Source organism: Lissotriton vulgaris, chromosome 8 (assembly GCF_964263255.1).
Source record: "Lissotriton vulgaris chromosome 8, aLisVul1.2, whole genome shotgun sequence".
In the NCBI taxonomy this organism is placed as follows: Eukaryota; Metazoa; Chordata; class Amphibia; order Caudata; family Salamandridae; genus Lissotriton; species Lissotriton vulgaris.
In genome coordinates this window covers 169,603,116-169,619,391 of record NC_141696.1, presented here as the reverse complement: position 1 = coordinate 169,619,391, position 16,276 = coordinate 169,603,116, and the positions used below count along the sequence as shown (strand labels likewise).

Below are 16,276 nucleotides of genomic sequence, written 5' to 3'. Positions count from 1 at the left end.
ATTTTTGGCCCTACAAAAAGTAACCAACGGGCTATTGGGTAGCAGAGCTCCCAACACTGGATCAGTTAGCAAAATGGGCCTGTTTTTTTTTACAATAGTTCTGATTTTGTTTTCCTCACTGCTGAAAGCAGTGATCATTCTGGGAGAATCATCACCTGCAGAGGTGGATTTTACTTCAGACATGAATTCATTGCTCAAGGCCTCAGAATTTAACAGACTTGCTCTCAAGCGTGTATTAACCTTTGCTAATGCTTGTTTTAGAATGGCATCAGAGTAGCCACGTGCTTTGAATCTAATGTTCGTTTTTGTTAAGCCTGCTTCAAAGTCATGAGAAGTACTGCAAATCTTTTTTAAACACAGCATCTTCCCTAGAGGAATACTATTGATGGTATGCTTAGGATGCATGCTAGTCACGTGCAAGGTTGTATTGCCTGCCGTGGGCTTCCTAAAGAGTGTGGTCTCAATTCTATTATTGACCATATACAGTTTCACGTCCAAGAACTCAATTTCTTGCTTGCTTATATGGACCGTGAACGTCAAAATGAGAGAATTGTCATTGATTTCTTGGACAAACAACAAGGCTTCGTGTACATCTCCCTGCCATAGAATAAATACATTGTCAATATATCTTAGATATTTGACTATCTTTTCATTTACCCAGATGCGATGTTGGATATTAAGGACCTGTGGAGGAGGAGTGTGGCTCAATGGTTAGAGCGGCAGACCCTGATGCAGAGTTCTGGTCCGGGACCAGGGTTCAATTCCCGCCTCGGCGGGTCTTGGGCTCATAATTCCTCGGACCTGATTTCTCGCCTCGGTGCCTATTCTAATGATGGGTCCCACGCTGCAACTCTGGGCAATAGCTTGCTTAACCTCCACACCGGCCCCAACAGCGCTGTGGATGCCTGGCTTCACCCTGGGGGTGCCCAGGAATGGACACTTCACAGGGAAAGCCAGGAGGGGTTCCACAGCGGTATGAGTAATAGCGCCAGGAAACCGCTTGGTGACAGTGCGCTCTACAAATACCTTGACATTTACATTTACCTGTTCCTCCCACCAGCCAACATGTAAACACGCGTAGCTGGGGGAGAAACAGGATTCCATCGCTACTCCTTTGATCGGTCTCCATATATCCTTCCCTTACAGGAAAAAGTTATTGTGGAGACACCAATTGACTAGGCTGATTATAACCTTGTTGTGTTCATAATATTAGATTGGGCGCTTGTTCAAAAAGTATTCAGTGGCCTGCAGTCCAATATCATGAGCAATACTGGTGTAGAGGGATTCTACATCCAAGGTAATCAATAACATATCGCTGTTCCACTCTAAATTTTCAATTTTGCTTAGGAAGTCACTCGTATCGTTCACAAAACTGGGGAGCGACTGTACCAAATCCTGTAAGAAGAAATCAATGTACCTTCCCACCTGTTCACTGGCGCTTTTAATTGCCGAAATAATCGGTCTCCCAGGGGTAGGGGTAACACATATGTGTACCTTCGGTATAAGGTAAAACACAGGGAGTACAGGGAAATCAGTATGCATGAATTTAAATTCCTCCATAGATATTAAGCCATCCCTGCGCCATTTATGCAATAGTTTAAGGAAGTTGTCTTTGGCCTTGTCCTACTCTTTAAAAGTGGTCTTCTCATGATACGTTCCAACTAGTAGTTGTCTGTAGGCTTCCATATATATATATATATATATATATCTATCAACTCGTACTCCCCCAACTATCTCTCGCACTCTAGCCGGTAAAGCTCAGAGAAACGGGAAACGGACACCAGATAATGTGGTTGTAGCAGGTCTTGATTTTATTCAGCCATGGTCAGACGAGTTTCGAATACCGAGGTATCCTTGATCACTGGCGGAAACGCAGTCCGCTTACTATTTTTATGCCGTGTTTTTTTCTCGTGAAGCTTACACCCCAATCCCGTGATAAGTGAACATAAAGAAAACACTAATGGCATAACCTTGTATCGTTACTTTTGTAAACAGTGACAGCATTGTGATGAAATTAAGCATAAGGATCGTACACAGGCTGTTCGCCTGGCAAATTTTACAGCGCCAGGGCTGAATATCACATGTGGGGTTCCCCAGGGCTCCTCCCTATCCCCACATTTGTTTAACATCTACTTACTCCCCCTAATTAAAGGCTTAAAACAGAGGAAAGTAACGACTTTCAACTACGCAGACGATCTGCAGCTTTCCTTTACCATAGACAACTCCATTGAATCAATCTCCAACTTTCAGGACACCATGGTGTTCATCCGCAACTGGATGGATCACAACCACCTAAAATTGAACCCCGGAAAGACCGAGGTACTGCTGATAGGAGATAGTTGTACATCCTGGGGGCCTCACTATTGGCCAGCAGAACTAGGGACGTTCCCTAAACCCTCCTCTTCCGTAAAAAGCCTAGGGGTGACTATTGACAAAGATCTGTCCCTAAACACTCAAGTGGGCTCGGTTGTATCTAAATGCTTTTTCCAGCTGCGGAAGATCCAAAAGATACACCACCTACTCTCCCAGGCAGCACTGATACAAGTTGTGATTGGCCTAGTCTTATCCCATCTAGACTATGCTAACTCAATCTATCTAGGCCTCCCCTCCTATCAGATCAAGAGGCTCCAGCTTGTACAGAACCAGGCAGCTAGATTGATTTATCAGCAGCCTAAGTGGCAATCGGCCAGAGCTCTGATAAAAAAACTCCATTGGCTCCCACTGCTTCAGCGGGCCACCTTTAAAACCGCCTGCCTCACATTCAAATCTCTAAATTGTTATAGCCCAGTTTTTATTAACAATCTAATACTGAGGTATGTTCCAACCCGTGATCTCCGTTCCAAACATCAGAATTTGTTGGTGAGCACAAAATTTAAACGCAAACGACATGGTGGGTGTCGCTTTGGACATTTGGCTCCACAACTATGGAACTCACTCCCATGGGAAATCCGTTCTTGCCCTGATCTACTTCGGTTCAGAAAGCAACTTAAGACATGGCTGTTCATACAGGCACATGAGTAACCATCCCCTCAGAAGTCACGTCAGAACAGTTAACTCACAATTGCTCAAAAACAGCGCCATGAAACCTTGGTCTAAGTGCGCTTTATAAATTGGTTATAACATAACATAACATACATTACAAAATATATATATATATATATATATATATATACCCCGCGCAGCTTCTCCTTCCCCGGGATGCACCATATTGTGGCATCATGGGACTTGTAGTCCATGCTCACAGGACTACACAGGAGAGACCTTTTAGATCAGGGGGCGGAGCAAGATGTTTAAATCTCCACCAAGGCAGGGTTGCCTACGCCACAGCACATGAAGCAATTGGAGAGGAGCGCAGATGAAGGCCGACACGCCGAAATGCATTCGCTAAGAGACATTTCTTCAATAAAGTGCTTCTTCGTATTCTCCACATGGGTCGCTACTTTCTTTGGGAGGAGTTTACTGTCATATATCCATGCGAACAGCCAAGTCGCATTCAAGTGAACCCACGCAGCACAAGAGGTCAGGACGCTTTGGCAGGCTCGTCTGAGCATTTTTACATATTGATTGTGGTCACATTCTCGTCCTGAACCCACCACGACGCCCGGAGGACACAGCGGTGAGGAGGTATCCATACTTCCTCTTTGGGTGACCGGGTTCCCTGCGCCAACCCCCGTGAAAGGCTCCAGGTGAAAAGGTTGCAGCGGTATATGCGGGGGATTCGAGGGGGCACTGGACTGTTGAACTGCCTCACCTCCCAACTGACTTTGACGCTGTGCCTGCTTTGATGACCACTCCGTCAGTGTCACCCCGCGCAGCTTCTCCTTCCCCGGGATGCACCATATTGTGGCATCATGGGACTTGTAGTCCATGCTCACAGGACTACACAGGAGAGCCCTATTAGATCAGGGGGCGGAGCAAGGTGTTTAAATCTCCACCAAGGCAGGGTTGCCTACGCCCCAGCACATGAAGCAATTGGAGAGGAGCGCAGATGAAGGCCGACACGCCGAAATGCATTCGCTAAGAGACATTTCTTCAATAAAGTGCTTCTTCGTATTCTCCACATGGGTCGCTACTTCTTTCTTTGGGAGGAGTTTACTGATATATATATATATATATATATATATATATATATATATCAACTCTTACTCCCCCCAACTATCTCTCGCACTCCAGCCGGTAAAGCTCAGAGAAACGGGAAACGGACACCAGATAATGTGGTTGTAGCAGGTCTTGATTTTATTCAGCCATGGTCAGACGAGTTTAGAATACCGAGGTATCCTTGATCACTGGCGGAAACGCAGTCCGCTTACTATTTTTATGCCGTGTTTTTTTCTCGTGAAGCTTACACCCCAATCCCGTGATAAGTGAACATAAAGAAAACACTAATGGCATAACCTTGTATCGTTACTTTTGTAAACAGTGACAGCATTGTGATGAAATTAAGCATACATTACAATATATATATATATATATATATATATATATATATATATATATATTAAGAGGAACATAACAGTGTATCCAATAAATGTGGCAGGCGCACTTATTCACCTGGGTGCTATCTGCTCACTCACTTCGGATACATTAAAACATTCACGCGTCTCAGAAAGAAATAGTCTTTTAGAATAACTGGGTTACTCCTCTCTGTAAGTTTATCATTTGTTAGCTTCTCTACTGAAAGATAGTAAATCATTGGCAACTACTTCCTAAAATACATCAATATTTTCTTTGGGTAGTTGCAGTACGTTTAGTCCTCAGTGGCCCCTGTTTCCAAATCGTGTGTCCGCCCCAGTTCTCTTATGTGTCTGGGGTGAAATGGGTCACACGAATCTCCAAGTGTGCAGTTATCCATTGAATCGAGGTAGTGTTGAGTATGTAACATCTGGATGTCACTAATGGACAAGTTAGGTCCAGTGGTGGAGGGTGGTGTAGTGTTAGTTGCATCGCTCACCATCCCTTAGCTATATTCCTTTTGGCTATTATGTCCGCTAACCTGAGCCATTGTGAGGTATATTTTGTCCATTTAGCTTCACCTGTAATACATAATTTATGCCATTTCGCATCTAGTGGGACCTCCTGGCCCATCACCGTGGACATCACCTGTGTAATTTTACTCCAGTCTCTCTCTCTTAGTGGGCAGTCACACAATCTGTTGGAAAAGGTGTCTGCTCCGCCACATCCCCTCAAGCATTTATCTGTGGTGCCCCTACCAATACGGTACAGTCTCGTTCAAGTTGTGTAGGATTCTATGTAGGATTCTTAAATGTATAAGATGGATTTGTGCTCTCACTGCCCCTTCTCGGGGGCTCTGTATAGCCTCAGCCCAGTCGTCGTCTAGGTTCCCTATCGCCCCCTCCCATGTATCCTGAAGGACTCCCAATGGGTCTGGAGTGTTGTTCATAATCTTTTTGTATATAAGTGAGGTTGCTTTTTCCAGAATTTGGTCCAGGTAGTATTCAGGAGTGTGGTCCCCTGACAGGGATGTGTGTTTTGAGGGAATATTTCAATTGAATGTGGCGGAATTGTTCGGTACTCGGCATCTGATATTCAGTCTGCAGTTCAAAAAAGTCCATGAACTCCTGTCCTTTCCAGAAGTCCTTACCTTACCAGACGTCTCCCAAGTACTCTATGCCCAACAGGGACCAGCTGTGGAAGCCCCTCAGCTCACCTACCTCTTTTAAGAGGTCACTACACCACAATGGCCTGCATTCTGTCAGCCTTCCTCTCCATACCCAGGAATTTAGCAGCCTCCCTCCATATTCAAACAATAGTTTGCGTATGTTTTGGCAGCGCGTTCTCCATTTTTCTGGCGTATAGTGCTTCCAGGTACCCATTTCGACCCATCATATGACGCTGTACTCGATATGCGGGTTCCTCCCTATCTGCAAACCCCCAGTCATTGAGTGTGACTAACTATGCGGCCCATTAGTAGTTCTTAATTTCTGGGATAGCCAGACCACCCTCATTTATTCCTCGTTGTATGTTATGGAACTCTATCTTGGAGTTTCCCCATCCCCATTGCAGTTGCCTGATTTCCGAGTCTATTTTATGGATGAAATTTGAGGGTATCTTGTATGGGATATTTTTTAAAATATACAGCAGTCGCAGGAGCACCCTCATTTTAAATATGGGTGCTCTCCCCATCAGCGAGAGCGGCAATTTACCCCAGTGTGAAAAGACACTACGTAATCTATGTAGCTGGGGTAGCAAATTATCGTCTAGGAAATCTGCCTCCATTCGCGAGATCACAATTCCCAGGTATTTAAGTGTATCTTTGATCAGTAAATCTTTCCCAATGGTCGGCAGGGTTGGCGTCTCTCCAGACAGGATGAGCACTAGGGATTTATTCCAGTTTATCCAGTACCCAGAGTAGCTGCCAAACAGATGAAATATATGTAGTATGTGATTAATTGTCAATCTGGGCTTTGTGACATATAGGATTAAATCATCCACATACAATGAGATCCTTTCTTCCCATTCCCCCCTCTCCTGAGATCCCTCTTATAATTGGGTCAACCCTAATCCATGCCACTAGTGGCTCCATTGCAATAGCGAAGAGCATGGGGTAGAGTGACAATCCATACCTCGTACCATTATGTAGTGTCACTGGTCTGGAGATCGCTCCATTCACTCTCACTACGGGGTTTGCATAAAGCAGTTGGACCCAGAATTTAGGGCCGAGACCCCCATGTTCCAGAACCGCAAATAGATATTGCCATTCTATGCTATCTAAAGCCATATGGGCATCCAGAGACATCAGTACAGCGCTCTCCTCTGGTGCTTCTTTAGTGGTATGCAGCACACCATAAAGGCGTCTCAGATTTAGTCTAGTACAGGGGTCTCCAACCTTTCCACTTACAAGAGCTACTTATGCTTAATGAAAATCCTCCTGAGATACTAATATTAGTTTTGAACCCATAAGATAAGAGTGTATTAATGGTCTCCCTATGCACGGTTACCAGCCACATTCTCCTCAGTGTAGGATTGCCAGCAGTAATGCAATTTGGAATGCCTCTACAAGGGCAATGCATATCAGCCACAGATGCAATGTCCCCTGGCACCAAGGTAATAACATTAGTAATAAGTCTATAATTTTATTCATCATTCAGATACCAGATTTAAATAGATTTTGGAAATTATGGGTTTTGAAAATACATACATTTTCATATCAAATACACACTTTTCAATTTTGGTATACATATATTGCCAACTCACATGGTGCCACTGTGTGTCACACAATTTAGGCTCCATTCACACAGTCCCCCAGGGAGGACTTGAAATTACACTGTGGTTGGGAAAATGAGATAAAAACCTCCGTAAACAGTGGATTTCCAGCTTGTTTTTGGAGGCAGTAACCAGTTGATGTGCACAAATGGTGTGAAAACACCCCACAACATCGGGGACAGCCTCAATGACAGTATCTCTATAAAGAATTTGACAGTATTTCTATAAACAACTTGCTCTGAAACAATATTTGTGCAACTTGAGCTACTTTTTATTGTTTATATTCAAAATGACGAGAATGTCTGAATTATAAGAGGTGCCCATTAGATATAGGTGGTTTATTTTAGAGACCTTTCTTAATTTTCATGTATAGGTGATATTTGTTTATTTAAGCACTTGATGGTTTTAGATTTTTTCTTTGATTCCTACACTGTGAATACATTTCATGTAAATAATTTAACTAAATATATTTTTCCCTATCGGAAACGGTAATTATTTCTGGAAGAGCGTAGATAGTTTAAGTTCTTTATTCAAGTGCATTCTGATTAACAATAGATCCTGAACATTGATAGGAGGCACAAAAGGGCAATTGTTATGGATTTGATCCATATATTACAGACCTGCCAACTCACAGAGTTCCATTGTGTGTCACACGATTTTGGCTCCCTTCACACGTCCCCCAGGGATGAGCTGAAATCACATTGTGGTAGGGAAAACTAGCTGAAAACCACTGTAAACCGTGTATTTCCAGCTCATTTTTGGAGGCAGTAACCAGCCAATGTCCAAAAGAGGTGTGAAAACACCCCAGAACATCGGCGACAGCCTCGAAGACCCTTTGTTTTTGTTCAAAGGGGAGTTAGTAGGGGACTTGACGAGGGTCAAAGGGCCTCTGCACTCTCAGCATAAGGCCCTGCCCCCTCCAAGGCCCTGCCCCCTCCAAGGCCCTGCCTCCTCACACAGCGAAAATATGTTGTAAGCTGGCAGGTATGACATTAATTCAACCAAACAAAAGATTCTAATTTAGTAGGCTGGACAACACACAGGAGAGCTACTCACAGGTAGCTGGAGAGCTCCCAGTAGCTCACGAGCTACTCGTTGGAGATGCCTGGACTAGTACTTCGGTGTGGCATAAATCCGGACTGATCTGGGTGGACTACAGTGGTTATTACTCTACAAGCCGGAGCGCTAGGACCTTCACCGGGATCTTAGCTTCTGCATTTAAGAGCGAAACAGGCCTGTAGGAGGAGCTTTCCTCTGGAGTCTTACAGTTTTTATGGACAACCACTATTACAGCTAGTCGCTAATCTTTCGGCAAGTTACCCCATTCCAATGATTCCCCAAACATGCCCAACATATGCGGGGCTACCAGTGCCCGAGTGTTTTTATATAATTCATTTGGTATGACATTGGGTCCAGCCGCTTTGCCCTACTGCAAAAGTCTGATCTCGTCCGTGGTTGGGTCTCTGTTAAAATCTTCCCGGTCCTCTGGTGCAATAGTAGGTAGATTCATCTCCTGTAGGAGCTCCATGCACTCTAGCTGCTCTCTTGTCATGGAGGACTTACAGAGCTGTTCATAGTAATCTGAAAACTCCGCAGAGCATCGTATTGGAGTTTCTATTCTTTCTTTTTAAAAGGAGGTGGTGATGGACGGAGCATCTGAATCAATCAAACACTCACACCCAGTCAAAAGATCTGGGTTAAATCCATCACCGTTCTTTAGCCCACTCTGCCACCCCAGTTCAGACATGGCTATATGCAAATCAGTCTGACCCTGTGCCTCATGGGAACAGTCCAGCCCAACTGCCAAGCCATGTCTTCCCTGGAACGGAAACAAGCTTCCGAGGACCGGTTTCTGGCATTCCAGCCGTCTTCAGCCCGGCTTGCTTGAATCCAGTGGCAAAGTGAGCAAGGGACTCACGTCTGAGCATACCCTGCCACACTTATGGCGGCCAAAAGCGGTACAAAAGGAGGTGGTGATGGACGGAGCATCTGAATCAATCAAACACTCACACCCAGTCAAAAGATCTGGGTTAAATCCATCACCGTCCTTTAGCCCACTCTGCCACTCCAGTTCAGACATGGCTATATGCAAATCAGTCTGACCCTGTGCCTCATGGGAACAGTCCAGCCCGAACTGCCAAGCCATGTCTTCCCTGGACCGGAAAGAAGCTTCCGAAGACCGGTTTCTGGCATTCCAGCCGTCTTCAGCCCGGCTTGCTTGAATCCAGTGGCAAAGTGAGCAAGGGACTCACGTCTGAGCATACCCTGCCACACTTATGGCGGCCAAAAGCGGTACAAAAGGGGGTGGTGATGGATGGAGCATCTGAATCAATCAAACTCACACCCAGTCAAAAGATCTGGGTTTAATCCATCACCGTTCTTTAGCCCACTCTGCCACCCCAGTTCAATGTGAGTGTTTGATTGATTCAGATGCTCCGTCCATCACCACCCCCTTTTGTTTCCTCCTGTATGGTGGCTGCCCTCCCCATCACCCTGTGCACTCTGCGCAAATTTAACGCAGTGTCATGCTAAGGCATAAAGCCTGATTGGTCCGGGTGCACCAGGTTATTAATGACCTTGATCAGTCTATTGGCGAGGAGTTTAGCTAAGATCTTTGTCTCAATATTCAATAGGGAGATTGGCATGTAATAGGAACAGTCTGTCCAGCTTTTACCTTTCTTTTGGATCATCACTAGGGTTGCGATTCTTTGATCTTGAGGCAGCCCCCCGAATTCTTTACTCTCTTCAAACATTTTACACAAGTGGGGGGCAAGAGTGTCCGTCCTGAGTTTATAGAGCTGAATTGGTAGAACATTAGGTCATGATGCCTTCCCCAGAATTAAGCCCCCTAACTGCCTGTGCCACCTCCTCCGGTGTGAGCGCCCCCTCCAGGTAGTCTAACTCTGACACCGAGAGTTTAGGCAGCATTATATCTCGTAGGAGGTCGTTAGATTCCAGTATTGTGTAAGGGTTCTGGGAGGCATAGATCTGTTTGAAGTGGGCAGCAATTGCGTTTGCGATGTCTTGGGGGTCTGTGATTATGTGTGAGTCTTTGTCAATTAATTCCGGCACCAGTTTACTTGCTAGCTTTTGTTTGTCTAACCATGCGATCAATTTCCCAGCTTTATCCCCTTGATCGTAGATTCTGCCTAGCGTCTTTCTTCCCAGTTCCTTGGCCCTGTTTGTCACTAAGGCCCTATAACTAGCCCGTTTTAACTGTAAAACGTGTAGGGTGACTGGGCTAGGTCTCTCCGCCATTTCCTTTTCCAGTCGAAGGATCTCCGTTTCTAGCGCTTCCTCCTCCTTAACCTTTTCCTTCCTCACCCCTGCTATTCGGGAGAGGGCTTGGCCCTTAACCACCATCTTAAATGCTTCCCATAGTATCCGATGCGAGCTCACCGATCCTGCATTTTCTAGGAAGTATTGTTCTATCGTGGTATGTAGTGCTTTGTGAACTACCGGATTGCGGAGATGCCAAGGGTTGATGGGGGCTACATTTCCCACTCTATGATGGCCCACCACCAGGTGCACCCACAACGGGTGCACCTGGTGATGATCGAATATACCCCTCGCCATGTGCGTATTGCAAGTGGTCTGGGGGAACTAGTAAGTAATCTATTCTGGATTGACTGTTGTGGGCACCCGAATGGAAGGTGTATCGGATGGTGGCAGGGTGAAATGAACGCCATGTATCCTGCAACCCCAAAGCCCTCAGAAAATTCAGTAACCAACTGTTGGATTGACTGTTGTGGGCACCCGAATGGAAGGTGTATTGGGTGGTGTCAGGTTGAAATGAACGCCATGTATCCTGCAACCCCAAAACCCTCAGAAAATTCAGTAACCAACTGTTGGAAGGCCGAAGCTGTTGTGGCGGGCTTCTGTCTTGTTTGCCGTTAACCACTGCATTTAGGTCCCCTCCCACTATTAGAAGTCCCTCTGGGATCGTCAACAGGTCTTTAAAGGCGAGTTCCTGGAGAGCCGGCGGCACTGAAACCGACTTGAGGGTCACTACCTTCCCTTCCCATTGCCCAGTGATGCCCGCATATCTCCCCCCGGTATCCACCCATGTAGATTTAACCGTCAGGGGAAAGGAGTTCCTCAGTAATATGCCTGTTCCTCTCGACCCCGAGGTCAAGCCAGAGTGCGCCACAAGGTTGTATCCCCACCTGTTGAGGGCTTTACACGAGTTCCCCACCAGATGTGTCTCCTGCAATAGTACTACGTCAGGGGCGTGTCTCTTGATATATTGTTGCACCACTGTTCTCTTAATTTTGTCCCCCAGACCATTAACATTCCAGCTCATCAATTTGAACCCTTTGTCCCATTATGTACTCATGGACACTCATGTGTCACCAATGTGTCTGTGTTGCCGGACTGCGATGCCTTGACGATTCCTTAAAAACATATAACAGTATATTATAACCCTCCCAACCCCCCCACCCCTCCTCCCTGCTCCCCTTCAATCTGGGCTCCGAACTGCCCATGATTACAACAATCCAGAGTGCTTGTCGCCCGTTAAGTTGAACTAAGTGAAGGAAAATGGTGGTACACTCCTCCATCCCTCCCCTCCCTCCCACAATGTATTGTAAATGGAGCACCCAAATTGGTCGGCCACATACTGGTATGTTATGTCACACACCTCACATACATTATTACAGAGAGACTATACAAACTGGGGGCTCAACCAGTATCTAAAAAACACAAGTCAATTGGCCAGAGCCACGGTACCTCCTAGTCTTGCTGGGAGCTATGATTCGTTGGGTCTCTCCACTCGTCCAGCCAAACGTCTGCGTCCTCTGGAGCCTCAAAGAACCTGGTTCTCCCCCCGGCCTCCACCCTAAGCCGCGCCGAGAACAACATGGCATATTTGAGGCCCTTGTCTCTCAATCGCTTTTTAACCCCCAAGAATGATCTACGCTGCTTTTGAACCAACTGAGTAAAGTCCGGAAAGAAGATGACTTCTGAATTGTCAAGTTGTATAGGGGGTGCTACTCTGGCCATTTGTAAAATAATGTCTCTGTCCCGATAGTTCAGGCGGCTTGCCAGTATGCGGGCGAGGAGGGGCTCCCGGCTTCGCTCGCTCTCCCGGCACCCGATGGGCTCTTTCGATGACAAAGATGTTGGATAGGCCTTTGGGCTGAAGGTGATTGGTGATTAGGCTTTCCACAAATAGGTCTGTCGCTTGTCCCTCTGCTTTTTCAGGCACACCAAGGATGCGCACATTGTTGCGCCTACTGCGGCCTTCGTAGCCGTCCAGCTTTCCTTCAGCTAATTTTCGAAATGCTTGTGGTTCACGTACCTCAATCTGCAGCTGGTTAGTATCATCTACGAGGCTTGTCGTGGTGATCTCCAGTTGTTTTACCTTCTCACTGTTGGTGGCCAGATCGGCCCTAATTAGCATGACAGAGGAGATCACGTCCATTCTCTGCTCCAATAATGTACTGATCCCTCGGATGGCGTCCAGCACATCCTTCAAGGTGTGCTCTGGGGCTCCTAGATCCAGTCATTCCCCAGCTTTCTCTTTGGGTGTGTGCTGTGTGGTCATGGCTGCCTTTCGGGCAGGTGTATCTGTCCAGTTTGTTTTGAGTGGTGTTAGGGCCCCTCATGTTTGACATATCTGTCAGCTGAGCGTGGGTCATCGCGGGTCACCGTATCCCGGATCTGGCAGCTGTCCCCTGGTGTTGGTGAGGTGCTTGCTGAGTCCCAGGCGCCGGCGGACCCTGCTCACCCACTCCCTCTTGTGTTGCGTACCACCGCAGCTATGTCTTGGTTGTCCACAGCGGGTGGGAATGAGGTAATATTAAAGATAAAAAAAACATATTGGCATACTGTGTGTGCATTCTGAAGATTGATTTACCCTTCTGACCTCAGGATGATGTTTTAATTTGATTGTCTTCTGTCTATCAAAACAGAGCTGCATAAGTAACCGCTACCACTCATTTAACTAAAGTGAGCGACCTCAAATCTGTTTTCTTTTGTTACATTTTATAATGTTTCTTCAATAGCTTTTTTTAATGCTTTTTAAGGACTTTACATAGAAATAATGACACATTTAAAATATCCTATCAATAAATGACAAATGTAGTGGAGAATGTTGGGTTGTCATCTCCTTGAGCCGGTCTCTAAATAGATGAACTCTATTTGCATTTCCAGTTTGTTAGTATGATGTTCTTAATAATGGTGAGTGAAGCCTTTTGCAGTCAAGGTTTTTAGGTGACCTGAAATGCTGAGTTGGGGAGGTCCTGAAGGATAAAAATGATTCTTAATGTTTCACCCTTTTGATGATTTTCGAACGTATCCTCCTATCTTTCAATTGTCCTTTTAAATATAAGGCTTTTCCACAATAATGTGTCCTTTATCAGCCTAAATCTAGAAGGAAAAGAGCCAGGTGGACTGTCTCACGACCACGGCGGAACCGAAAGTGCTCTAGTGAAGAAGAAAGCCAGGATTCTGCGAGCGAAGCAAATTCTGAAAAGAATTTTAAAGTTAAAGAAGATGGGCAAGAATCCTCTGCGCCAGCAGAAGATGACGAACCTTGCAAAAAATGTAGCCTTCCCAACCATCCTGAGCTGGTAAGTGTATGAACTATAAAGAAGATTGGTTTAACAATAAACTTGAGCAGCCTGTTCGGCACATCTGAATCCCTCCTTAGCTGTGTCTTAAGTGGCTGTTGAAAAGAATTAACAAGCATTTGCAATGCAATAGATCTCGAATTTGTCAGAGTTAGATCTATTGGCGTTGTAAATGACAATGTCTTTTATCTTTGTTTTGGTGTAGAGTGTAGTGGATGTATGAACAGACACACATCTGCAGCTCTTCCTAGAGAACTTAGAATGAGAAATTACCACTGGGACCAGAGAAGCAGATAGCAGCACTGTCTAGAGGACTAAGGATGAGGAATTACCACTGGGATCAGACAGACAACTGCAGCACTGCCTTTAGGACTTAAAATGTGGAAATTACTGTCTGTACCAGAGAAGCAGCACTGTGTAGAAGACTTAGAATGAGGAATTACAGACTGGACCCGAATAGCAGCTAGCAGCACTGTCTAGAGGACTTACAACGAGTAGTTACCGACTGCAGGGGGGAGCAGGGCACAGCACCCAAGAAGAACGGAGGCTCACTGACAGGTCAAAGTTGCTTGCCTCCATGTTGTTCTGCTGTGGAACCATAATAATAATAATTTGTATTTGTAAAGCGCAAACATATCCACGCTGAAGGGTTTCAAGGGGTGCTGGGGCAGTCATTCGAGATCAAGAGTGCTATTGCCCAGAGTCACATGATGCAGAGCTGCAGCCGGTGCTGGGAATCGAACTGCGGGCCCTGCGTTCGGAGGCAAGGTGGTCCTAATGGTCATATCTTAGTCACAGAGAAAAAGTTCAAAAGTACGTTATATCGGCTGCCAAGTCATTTGATCATTGTGTGAGAGAGATACCAATGCATATTTCACCTGGGGAAACAAAAGATAAAACTAAGTTGTAGAGTCCGTTTTTAGGATGTGGTGATCATGGATTCCAAAAAGCTTTTCCTTTTTTCCTAATCATATGTTCATTATATTTAGGTTGCCTTATCATGTTCATATTGTCCTGATGAAGCCCCGCATGCTGAGGTCTTAATTTACCATCAAGCAATAGTCTGGTCGAAACGTCGACTTTCCCAATATTTTGGCCTGGATTGAGTTGCTGAACCCTCCTGGGTTGGTGAATTTTGAATCCATGATCCCCACACCCTAAAAATGGACTTGAGTAAATAAAAACAGGCCTACTACACTGGTCCTTACCTTGTAGACATGTCAGCCAGTGCTTTATCATAAAATAGAACTGCTTTCTTTTCTTTCACTTTTTTCTATTTCACCTTACAAAGAGCACCCTAAAACAAACACTTTTCTATGCACTGTCTTTGAGCAATCTACAGAATTCATGTTTCCATTGATGTATGCATTATTGTTTTGAATCAAAATATAAAGAATATTTATTGGGTCTCTACAACAAAGTTTTGTCTTTTGTTTCTTCTGGTGAAATAGGCATTGGAATCTCTCTGGCAGAATAACCAATTGACTTGGCAGTCAGTATAACTTATTTCTGTACTTTTTCGCTCTGACTAAATTATGACCAATAGGACCACCTTGTTTTCTATATTAGACTCTACCCAGGTCCTTTGGATTACCATGGGTTACCTCATTATTTTGTAATGGCTCAGTCACTCTTCTGACTGCTGCTCCACAGTTCTCCCTCACTATAACAAACCATTCTACGGCAGGTCTGGAATTCTGAGCCCACCTAGAAGTGCCTGGTGACTTTGGTAAAGCAGGGCATCCCATCTGGCATTGACGAGCCACTGAACACCCTTCGCCCCTCATGTGGTGGAAAATACGAAAAGATTGCACCCCCCAACATGCAAACACACACACTCTCCACAGTGTGATTCACATGGAGGGCAGAGACAGACATGACCATTGCAGACCAGTATTTAGATAGCTCATGTTTCTCCGAGTAGCAATGTGCCAAAATCTACGCTGACTTACATACATTTCACAAGTTCAAATCCTGTTATGACCTAATCAGACTTCAATCTTGCCGAAGTCGGTACATCGAGTACCATTAAATAAAAGATTCAGAATTTAATTGGGGCTGTTCATAGCATCCAAGGATATCCTCCCTTGTTGAGTTGCCCCTCTCTGCTAAGGCCTGCAACAGGCAGCGCCTGGTTTGATTCTCAATTGTATTGCGCTTCTGGTGCAGCAGAAACACGATACAATGAATAATAGCGTTAAGTAGTCGGGATGTGCAGCTCAAAGAATGCAGAGGGAAGAGCTAGTAATCGTGGGATGGTGGGTTGCCCAACTCCCCCCCCCCCCCCCCCCCCCCCCCTCAAACCTTCTCACCCCCTCCACTCCTCCGGTGAGCATAATCTATGAATGATTCAGAACAGAGGGAAGGGGTAGATAGACAGCGTCACCTTGCGAACGCGTGATATACAGGACGACAGAGTAAAGCAGTCGGGTCCAGGGAGGAGTAATTATCCTTGGTAACACTAAACATTAATATATAAA

General features: G+C 45.4%; 1 protein-coding gene across 1 annotated transcript in view; it reads left to right on the top strand.

Moving 5' to 3' along the window:
• The window catches only part of RSF1 (remodeling and spacing factor 1), a 540,450-nt gene that overhangs the window by 137,857 nt on the left and 386,317 nt on the right, over positions 1-16,276 (top strand). The window contains exon 7 of the mRNA XM_086933896.1: positions 13,587-13,796. Within this exon, the coding sequence (XP_086790022.1) occupies positions 13,587-13,796 (210 nt within the window). The remainder of the gene's footprint in view (positions 1-13,586; positions 13,797-16,276) is intronic.